This window comes from Acinonyx jubatus, chromosome E1 (assembly GCF_027475565.1).
Source record: "Acinonyx jubatus isolate Ajub_Pintada_27869175 chromosome E1, VMU_Ajub_asm_v1.0, whole genome shotgun sequence".
In the NCBI taxonomy this organism is placed as follows: Eukaryota; Metazoa; Chordata; class Mammalia; order Carnivora; family Felidae; genus Acinonyx; species Acinonyx jubatus.
Window position 1 is genome coordinate 53,528,280 of NC_069397.1, and position 11,156 is coordinate 53,539,435.

The 11,156-nt window shown below is 50.7% G+C and overlaps 1 protein-coding gene across 1 annotated transcript; it reads right to left on the minus strand.

Annotated features, from left to right (window-relative positions):
- Positions 1-338: 338 nt before the first annotated feature.
- On the minus strand, positions 339-10,720 carry LOC106984296 (CMRF35-like molecule 7). The gene is made up of 4 exons (XM_015082501.3): positions 10,531-10,720; positions 3,399-3,728; positions 2,108-2,195; positions 339-1,297 (listed from the first exon to the last, which is right to left on the minus strand). Exons 1-4 carry the CDS (start codon positions 10,565-10,567, stop codon positions 1,192-1,194), a joined length of 561 nt encoding a protein of 186 aa, XP_014937987.1. The 5' UTR covers positions 10,568-10,720; the 3' UTR covers positions 339-1,191.
- Positions 10,721-11,156: the final 436 nt, after the last annotated feature.

An 11,156-nucleotide genomic window follows, 5' to 3' on the forward strand; every position in this document is an offset into this window, starting at 1 on the left:
ATTTGAAATTTGCTGATGGTGGATATATTTTTTTGTTTATTTATTTATTTTGAGAGAGAGAGTGCATGGGTAAAGCAGAGAGAGAGAGAGAGAGAGAGAGAATCCCAACCAGGCTCTGCACTGTCAGCACAGAGCCTGACGTGAGGCTCAGACTCACAAACTGTGAGATCATGACCTGAACTGAAACCAAGAGTCAGATGCTTAACCAACTGAGCTACCCAGGCTCCCCTTTACCATTTTATTTTTAAGTAATCTCTACAATCAGCATGGGCTTGAACTCACAACCCTGAGATCAAGAGTTGCACACTCCACTGACTGAGCCAGCCAGGCACCCTATCTTAGACATTTTTAATCATTAAGATTATTTAAACAAATTAATTATTAAGATTATTTACACATCATCATTTAGGAGAGGCAACATCACTTCCCTCAGACAGTTTTCCTGAATGCCCTCCCCAACCTTGAGGTAGTTTCTGAGGCCCAGCAGCCCTGAGGAACAGAGGCAGCACCCAGGAAGCCCCAGGCCTGGAGGGGTGAGGGGCAGGGAGACCTGGGGAGCCAGGACAGAGGAAGACGGGGGGTGGAGGTGGAGGAAGGCCGGCACTGGAGCTAGGCCCAGAGAGACTCCTGGTCCCTCTTCTCCTTGGCTGTCAGAGCAGTGTCCTCCCAGGGCAGAGGGGCGATGCCCCAGAACCAGGAGCCCACCATCTGTGTGTGTGTGTGTGTGTGTGTGTGTGCGCACACACGGGTATCTGTCAGGGTTCTCATGGGCACAAGTCATCCGAACCCAACCTGACTTAAGAAACAACCCTATAAACCAGAAGTCTGGACATAAAGTGTGCTGAGCTGGTGTCAGGGAGGACAGGGCTTGGGCTCCAGGCCAGCAGCTCTGACCATGAGCCCCGTGGGGCAGGGGCATTTGCTGCCTGCAGGAATGGAACAGGTGCTGGCTCTCTGGCACCCCCTGACTCCCCAGGAGGGCCCTGAGCTCTGTCCCTGAGCTGTGCCAAGCAATGAGGGTGCCCGGGCTTCACCTTAGCACCCCCAGCCTCAGTCACCGCGTCCTAAGGATTCAGAGGCATTTCTTCCACAGCCCACGTTTCCTCTGGAAATGGGGTCCAGGGGTCAGAAGGTTCTGTTCATCCGTCTTTCTGAGCTGCTGTGTCTTTGGTGAGAAGATCAAGGACAAATTCATGTAGACAGACTGTCGTTACTGAGGCCCTTCAACCAAAGGACAACACCAACCAGTATGAGCAAGATGGGCACCTTCACGAACACCAGAAGGATGTAGCGGTTCCTGCAAGAGGGGACAGAGCCGTCAGGCCCCAGGCACCCCAGGCGCTGTCACGCTTGCTTCCCTGACACAGTGGGCACTAGCCAGCCTGGCCAAGCCTGTGACCCTACTCTGGCCAAGCCCCACATCCCTACTCTGAAGGCCGCCATGAACCTTAATGGCCCAACCACAAGGGCATCTCAGAAGTAACTTCAACTTTTTGGTTTTTCTTTGTTCTGGGTCCACCTTCCTTTCTTTTTTCTTTATTAAAATTTTTTTAACATTTATTTTTTGAGAGAGAGACACACAGAGCTAGAGCAGGGAAGGGCAGAGAGAAGAGGGAAACAGAATGTGAAGCAGGCTCCAAGCTCTGAGCTGTCAGCACACAAACCGCGAGATCATGATCTGAGCCAAAGTCCAATGCTTAACTGACTGAGCCACCCAGGTGCCCCAGGGGCTCCTGTTCCTTTCTAATCGCCCCTTCTGTGGCTCCCCTTTTCCAGAGTGCCTCTTGGCACAGTAGGGTCCCTCACAACAGGCTGTGTGCCTGCTTCTGTGACTTCGCTATGTAGTGGCACACACTAGGTCATCAGGCTTTTTTTGTTGACAACTAAATGGGCAGATGATGTTTATAGAGAAAAAGATTCTACAGAGTGGCTTCCTGGGGAGGGCTGGCATGGGGAGACAAGGGTGAGGAGTGAGATGGGCAGGAGCAATGGAGGGGGGCACTTTGGGCCTTGACCTTGGCTGTGGCGGCTCTGGCATCATGTGAGGGCACAGAAGCAGAGTAGGAGAGGCCCCAAGTAGGGGTGGGTAAGGACGGCAGCCACTCACCTGCTGTAGGAGACAGATGATACCCCTGCATGGCCATTGGTGGTTCTCCTGGATAGCATGCTCGCCAAGGTGGTCAGAAGTGTTCCCTCTAGACACGGGCAGAGTCAGTCACAAGTTATGGGCACAGACAGGGCACTCGTGCGCAGCTAGTGCCCTGCTAGCCCTCCCCGGGAGCTGCCCTGCCCCTGCACTGGGCATTGCGTCTCTGGATACAGTCCCCATGCTTCTCCCTTGCTGCTGAGTCTTCAGAATTGCAGCATAGTTGCTTTCCATCACTTTAAAGTGTGACAAGAAGAAATAAAAATGAAATAAGAAGAAGCACTGTACTTGCTTGGGGGGAGAGAGATAAATCTTTCCACCTTCTCTCCGCTTATCTGTCTTAGGTGGGACTCTTGGCTGGGGGCAAGTCCCTGGTCTTTTCTCTCAAGTGGTGCCTGAGCTGGGCTCGAGGACAGGTGGTTCCGGAAGTGAGGTGCCCCAGTTATTTGGGTGGTGAGGAGGAGGAGGACTTTGGAGGACTGGTGAACCAGGGAGCACATTCTGGTTCAATCGTGAGCAATGGTTGTGATAAGTTAAACATCTTCATGAGGCACTATGAAGACGATTTATGGTGGCCTACTTGGTCATGGATTCCTGAGTCACCATGACCTGTTTTTTTAGTTGAGTCCCAGGCCTGAGGAGACCCCAGGACTGCCAGAGGGGTCCTGTGACATTAGCTTAATGGTCAAAGCCTTCCTTTTGCCTTAAAGCATCCACTGTTACACCAGCCCCTTTCTGGGTCCCTCTAACTCCCTGCTCCCTCTTATGCAGCCAGGAAAAAATAGAGAAGAGAGTGACTGGGGTCCCACAGCCACTATGGATTGGCCAAGCTCCTGGGGTTCAGTGCTGGGGCCCTCTGGGCTTCCCCAGGTGTCTCCCCTTCTCCTCTCTGTGTAATGGCGGGTCTGGAGTGTGACTGTCAGAGAGTGACCACTTCCTAGAGTAATGTCTGCGGGCATCCAAGGTCAAGCCAGAACTCTGATGGGAGAATGTGGGGCTGCCAGGGCTTTCCGGTCCACAGGAAAGCAGGCCTGGGCTGTGGGCATCGAAGGCGGGGTCCACGTCCCCACCCCCACCCCAATGCTGGCCATCCCTGCCCTGCATCAGCTGGATGCCTCAGGGAACCTCAGATGGTGATGGAGATGCTGTTCTCAGGCACTCAACTATTTTCCTTCTGCCCTCGGGCAGGAGGAACCTCAATCTTTCTGTCCTGAGCACGAGGGCCTCACTGTGTACATGAGAAAGTTCTCACCTGGCTCAATGGTCACTCTGATAGGTGCCCCGAGGTCAGGTCCACTCTTGCTGATCCCACACCAGTAAGTGTCTGTGTCATCTTGCCTGACTTTCTCCATGGTCACTGTGAGGAAATGGTGACTTTGGTTGTCCCCAATGGACACACGGTCTCCCTTCACTTCTAGCTGTGATCCTGTGGTTTGAACGAGGGTCCTGCACAACTCCCAGTATGCTCCACGACACCACCACTTCCTATAGGTCGCCCATCTTGGTTTATAGTCACACCGCACAGTCACAGATCCGCCCTCTAAGCCCCTCACGGACTCTGGGCCTTGGATGGAGAGGCAACCTAGAAGACAGAATCCCAAGATACATCTTCTGCTACCTGAGCCCCATGGGCTCAAGTGGCCCCAGGCTGGTGTCCAAGGACTGATCCAGGGTCCTCGCCTTCTGGGCCACGCCCTGGCTCACCCTGAACATCCACCTCCTCCATCCAGCTTACCTGTCAGCTCTCTTGGTGACAATGTCCCGGCCTCTTGGGTCCCTCATCTCATGGGCCCTGTTCACAGCAACAAAACTCCCAAACCTCTGACACTGTCTTTCCTGGTCTTCTCAACTCAGCCCTCATTTAACCTCTTCCTTCTCTGACTGCTCATCTCAGAGGCCTCTGCTGATTTCTCTTCTTCCCTCTTTAAATCTTGGTGCAGACAGTGGTGTGTTGGTAAATAAATACTTAACAACTAGGCCTCTGGGGGAGAAAATCTCTGTCTGTAGCATTTTTCCAATTTCTGTAGTGTAACTATTCCCACCCTGGCTGGTTTCAGACAATCGAGGCAATGTCACTGGCCACACAGCTCGAAAGAGAGGCCCCAAGTCAGTTGTTGTGAGTCAGTGTGATCCAGTCTGAGAACACCTTGGTAGTAGCCCAGAGTCCCCTCTCCAGGTCTCATGTTGTCCCACTTTATTACACCCCCATGGAGGGATTCTCCATTTCTATGATTTCAGTTACTGTCAATATGCTGATGGTCCCCCAAATCCCATGTTTGTGGCCCAAATTCTCCCCTTAGCTCCAGTCTACCATTTCCAGACACACACTATACATCTCTACCCCAAAATCAATAGTTACAGAACTAAATCCACCTGGAACTTGGTCTTCTTCAGTATTTCTTTTTTCTAGTGGAGGGCTCACATAGCATGCTAGCAAAGGTCAACTGGGAGTGGGACAGGTTAAGGACAAGCACAAGTGCAAAGGGTATTCTTCTGCTCTGGGGACTGAGCCAGCTAAGCTGACCATATGTGGCTGGACAGACACTCTTTGTCCTTGGCAATGATCACTTGTGCCTTGGTCACATGGACGTGAACAATCACAGAGAAGCAGAGGAACACAATGGAAGCCTCTCCTGACTGTCTTAGATGGAGAGCCTCAGGGCCAGGCCAGGGAGGTGGGGGCGTCTGCATGGGGCAGAGGGAGTCAGGTCTGTGGTACCAGGAAGGTGAACCTCTTCACACCTCGAACTTTCTCCCTGATGCTATTTTAGGTCACTTGAGGTTTGCATTTGTGGTTGGCAGAATTATGCCCCACCAAAGACATTGATGTCCTAATCCTAAGAATGTGTGAATATGTCACCTTACAGGGCCAAAGGGAATTTGCAGATGTGATTAAGTTATCAGCCTTGAGGTAGGGCGATTATCCTGCATTATTCAGTTGGGTCTGAGGTCGTCACCAAGGTCCTTATAAGATGAAAACGAGGGTGTCAGAGTCAGGGGGAGATTGGAAGATGCTACATTGCCGGCTTTGAGGGAAGACAAAAGGATCATAAGCCAAAGAATGTAGGCAGCCTCTCAAAGCTGAACAAGGTGAGAAAGAGGATTCTTCTCCAGGGCCTCTGGAGGGAATCCAGCTTTGCCTACAACTTGATTTCAGCCAGTCAGACTATTTTGGACTTCTGACTTTCAGAACTGCAAGATAGTAAATGTTGTCATTTCAAGCCACTAAGTTTGTGGTAATTTGTTACAGCAGCCTTTGGAAATAAAAGTAGTATTCCATCAGTAGAATGAGCTCTATCTATGCTTTTCCAACCAACTGTGTTTCAGGGAGGCTTGGTGGCTCAGTTGGTTAAGTGTCCGACTTTGGTTTGGGTCATGATCTCATGGTTCGTGAGTTCCAGCCCCACACTGGGTTCTGTGCTGACAGCTCAGAGCCAGGAACCTGCTTCAGATTCTGTGTCTCCCTCTCTCTCTGCCCCCCCCACCCCACTCATACTCTGCTTCTCTCTCTCTTTCAAAAATAAACATTAAAAAATTAAAAAAAAAACCCAATTGCGCCACTAACGCACTTGAAGGAGATCTTGGCATCTTCATTAGTCCTGTCCTTCCCTTTTCCCTCTACAACTGGTTGGTAAACAAGTTAGTCAACTCTGCCTCAAAAATGTTTCTCAAAATGATTCTCTTCTTTCCTCCCCTCCATTCGTGATGACAGCATGACACAGCAGAAAGAGAGTGAATGTGGACACAGAAAGACACGTCTACCGCACGCTACTTGGGAAATCTTGGGCAAGCTACTTAACTTCCCTGGGTATTGCTTCTTGGTTTGCAAAATGGCTGTGCTACTTTCCATTCTGCAGGTTGTTGTAACACTCGGGTACATGTCAAACCGCAGACCATCTTTCGGAGGTTGCCTCACCAGTGAGAGACTGTCACTAGGTCAGGAGCTCATCTGGTGCCTAGATCATGGCTGTGGCATCCAGCAAGATTTCTCCACTGCACCCCCTTCTCCAGTGCCTTCTGCATATCACTGCTGGAGTCATGTGCTAAAACTGTCCCCATCCCGTCCTCAGCAGCACTTGTCATGAGCAGATCTCATGATCTCTTCTGCAACCACTTGCCACTGTCTCAGGATGATTTAAAACTCTTTAGTTGGGCATTCAATTTTTTTCTTTCTTCCATTTAGATCCAAGTTCTCTGTCCACCACTGTTTCCTACCCCTCCCTGCCTCCACTGGACCTTATAGCCTGATGCCCCCAATTTTCTCTTCTCTGACCCCTCTCAGGGGCCATGTCACTGCTCACATCCTTCCTTCCATCTGGAAACGCTTCTCCAAGCCCAGCCTGCCTACTGGTCACCTTGTTCCCTTTCCCAACCAGAACTGCTTCGTCCCGTGGCTCCCATGCCTTTATAGGAACCTGGGTGCTGCACTGGTATTTTGTTACCATTACCAGCCTCTCTCACCGTCTCCCTCACTAGGACACTGAGGAGCAGAGATTTTGAGAGAGAGGGACACAGACAGACTCAGTGTACATCTACATCTATATCTATGTAGATGGGAGAGACAGAGACAGAGACAGAGTGTGAGCAGGGGAGGGGCAGAGAGAGAGAGAGGGAGACACAGAATCCGAAGCAGGCTCCAGACTCTGAGCTGTCAGTACAGAGCATAATGTGGGGCTTGAACCCACGAATGGTGAGATCATGACCTGAGCTGAAGTTGGATGCTCAACTGACTGAGCCACCCAAGTGTCCCAAGTTTATGATTGTTTTTACAAAGAACCTGGACATCAAGATCTTTGGACAGAATCATTCGATTCTGGCGTGCGTAGGAAAAAAAAACAGGACAGTAGTTGTTGTAAACTTTTATCAGTGGTCAGTGCTGAAATTGGGGTGGAGGGCAGAATTTCACTTCCCTTTTTTTTAAGTTTATTTATTTTTGAGAGAGAGAGAGAGAGAGAGAGAGAGAGAGACAGAATATGAGCAGGGGAGGGACACAGAGAGAGGGAGACACAGAACCCGAAGCAGGCTCCAGGCTCTGGGTTCTGTCAGCACAGAGCCTGATGTGGGGCTCGAACCCACGAACCATGAGATCATGACCTGAGCTGAAGTCGGACACTTAACCAACTGAACCACCCAGGCGCCCCCAGAATGTCACTTTCTAAATCATACATTTCTATTACGTGAAAATGTTCACAACATCACTAACAAAACAACTAAGAAAAAATGGTAATAAGCAGAAGAACTCAATTAGGAAAAAGGTTGCTAAGGGACACCAATGATGTAAATTAAAATCAAATGCAAGAGTCAGCAGAAAGGGCACCTGGGTGGCTCAGTTGGTAAAGTGTCTGGTCATGATCTCATGGTTAGTGGGTTTGAGCCCCGCGTCGGGCTCTGTGCTGACAGCTCAGAGCCTGGAGCCTGCTTCAGATTCTGTGTCTCCCTCTCTCTCTGCTCCTCCCTTGCTCATGCCCTCTCTCTCTCTCTCTCTCTCTCTCTCAAAAATAAATACATATTTAAAAAAAAGAGTCAGCAGAAACGGTCAGACATCGACAATATAGCTACAATCCAAAGCCAAGACTCAGTGTAGATGGTATTTGCCAACAATCAAAGAAGAGAGATGGAAGAGTGGAAGAGAGATGTCACTCCTTCAAAACCGAAGTGTCATTGACCATAGCTTTGTTAATTTAATCTGGCAGTAAGGCATTCATAATGTGATTGGGCTTGTTTTAAAAAGAAATATGTGCAGCACGCCTGGGTGGCTCAGTCGGTTAAGCATCTGACTTGCGCTCAGGTCATGATCTCACCATTTGTGGGTTCGAGCCCTGCATCGGGCTCTGTGCTGATGACTCAGAGCCTGGAGTCTGCTTTGGATTCTGTGTCTCCCTCTCTCTGTCCCTCCCCCGCTTGTGCTCTGTCTCTGTCTCTCAAAAGTAAATAAACATTAAAAAAAAATTTAAAAACAAAATAAAATAAAAAGAAATATGTGGGAGGCTTTTATAAGCACAGCCCGCGATGGGCAGAACCACTCATCAAGTCTTTGTGTTTTGTCGAGAGTTGGTGTGAAGGAAGGACAGCAGTCAGCTCAGAGGAGGACTCGGGAGTGGGACTGATGCGTTTTCAAACCCTAAGCTGTTTGAATCTCCACTTTTCCTATCCCTGACTCTGAGATGGAAATTCTCTCCCTTCATGTCAATCCCTCAGGGAAGTTTGCCCCATATGCACAATCCTTGGTGAGTAGTCTTGTGTCAAAATCGAGAAAACAGTTGCTATCTGGGTTGATAGCAAGTGACAAATGACACAAAATGGGCCAAAGGCAGCCAAGGGCAGGGCTCAGAGCAGAGGGGCTCATGTGGGTGTGGGATGTGCAGAGGGGGTTGAGCCCACCTTGCCTTGCAATGATGGGGCAGGTGTCCCTGCTGGGGTCCCCTTGCAACTGCACCAGCTCGGGCTCCAAAGAGTAATTTCTGGGCTACAGGTCTGTGGTTCTCTGCTTCTACGTGCAGATGCTTACTGAGCACCCATCTGTGCCAGCACCCTGCCTTCTCCTCTAGGTTGCTGCAGGACCACAAAACTGAGCAGACAAGAACGTCCTACCGGAAGTTGGGTCATTCTGACCTCAGCCCATCCACATTCATTCTTTGTTTCACAGAAGTAACCCCAGAGTGTCTAATGGCCATTTGCTAGTGGGGTGGCTTTTCTTGCATCATTGACTACTTCACCCCCTTCCCTCATTAACTTGCAGAGTTGGAGGAGGATGAGGGACACCCTGTCTTGTCTCTGCAGCACCCGCCCTGCCCAAGTCAGAGCAGCCACTGTGCCTCCCAGCCTTCGTCTGGGGGAGAAGACAGTGTGTGTGGCTTATTGTATGTGAGCCTGTGTGTGCACGTGAGTGTGTGTCTAACTCTGTATGAGTGTGTGAGAGCACAGATGTGAATGGGGTGTGTGCATCTGACTCTACTGTGTGTGTGTGTTGTGTGTGGGAGCCCAGGCAACTCACCCTTACCCTTGGCCTCCTGCTGAGCTGGATGTTGGGATTAAGAGAGGAGCAGATGGGGGTCTCTGAACTCAAATGCACAGGTAGAGTCCTGGGGGAGATGCAGGCATTCTGAATTGCTGTTCTTTGGGAATTCTGGGACATTTGGAGTCCCGCCTAAGGAGTGTAAAAGTCACAGAGAAGCTGCTGCCCTCCCCACCCATCTGCAGGCATTATCACGGGCTTCCTCATCACTGATAAAATCAACAATGTCGGCAATAATTCGAGAATGACCACAGTCCTCATCTATTTATATCTGATCCGAATAACAGGGTCCCACAACGTTACAGCTAGGAAGGGCTTCAGGGACTTTCATTCACATCAGAAATCCAGGTCTTAGAGCAACGAGGGACTTGCTCGTGTCACATGCCCCTGTCAGGACTGGAACTCCAGTCTCCCCACTCCCTAGCTATGCCCTTTTTGGGGGATCCCTGTGGACCAGTCTGTTTTGCCAGATGGTCAGTCTCCTGGCCCAGAGAGAAGACTGTGTGACCCACACACGCAGCATCTGTTTGCAAACCTCTGAACTGTCCCTAATGTCTTTTCGGTGTGCAGTGGCTTTCCAAGGAGGAAAAGATACACAACCCATCTCCCATCTCCCACCTGGGTTCCTGAGCAATTTTCTCTTTGAAAGGCTTGATTCCTAGGCCTGGCCTCCAAGGGCCTTCGTAATCTTGTCTTCTGTGTTTCCAACCTCACGACCAACCAGTCACCCCATGGCCCCCTGCCCACTATGGGCGCCCTGCCCACTGTGGGCCCTCAGCCCACGAATGCCCCATCCTTTCTCAAGCCTGCATGTCTTGGCCAAGCACTCCCCTCTCCCTGGAATGCTCTTCTCCCTTCTCTGCTTGAAGGGCTGATCCCTTTCTTCAAGGTTCATCAAACGGATGCTGTCTGTATGGTCCTCTTTTTAATTTTTTTTAATGTTTATTTATTTTTGAGAGGGAGAGAGACAGAGCATGAGCAGGGGAGGGGCAGAAAGAGAGGGAGACACAGAATCAGAAGCAGCTCCAGGCTCTGAGCTGTCAGCACAGAGCCCAACGCGGGGCTCGAACTCACGAACCATGAGATCATGACCTGAGCCAAAGTCGGACGCTTAACCAACTGAGCCACCCAGGCATCCCACGGGGTCCTCTTTTTAATGGCCAGCCCTGTTTCCCTTTTCCCTTCACTTCCTCAGGGCCTGGTGTATGCCTGGCACAGAGTAAGACCCCAGTATGCTTTTGCTGAATAAATGAAAAAGAGCCACTTCTCATTTCTCCAGATATGACACTTCCCCTTCAGCCTGGGGTCGCTATCCATCCCCTGCCCTGCCCTAATAGTACGAAGTCCCCAGGGCCCCAGCCGCGCTCACCTGGGAGGCTGAGAAGAAGAACTAGCGGCAGCGGCATGGTCCTGCCTCTCGGGCTCCTTGTCCCTCTGGACCCACAACCGGAGCTCGCACTCGGATCCCAGCTGGACTCTCAGAGCTCTGCCGGAGCCCCAGCTTGCACTTTGTTTGACTGGACCGCCTTTGAGTTTCTTACCTATTCACTTCCTTTTATAGAGTATTTCCTGCTTTTAATTATTCAGCAAACTGGGTGCAATTTCTTAGAAGGGCCAGATCACAGGGCACGGAAGTCCCCACTACGTAGGAAAGAGGAGACAGGGCTGTGCAGAGTGAGGAGGGGCAGGATGATGTGTTTCTGCAGAAGGGTCTCAGCAGGATGCATCGGACCTATTGGGCTTAGGGCCCAAGGGGTACAATAGCCTGCATGTCAGCTCCAGAAACATTTCTCTACCACAGCAGTGGGTCCCAGCAGCGGGGAGCAGGTCCCAGCACCTGCTCACTCAGGTGTCAGGTGAGCAACCTTGGTGCACTTAGATATGCATTTGCTCAGGCGTTACAACCAAGGGCATAAAAGTGCAGGCTGTAGGATCAGACAGACCTGGGCTTTAACCCCAAGCACCACTTACAAGCTGTGTGGTCACGGGCAACCT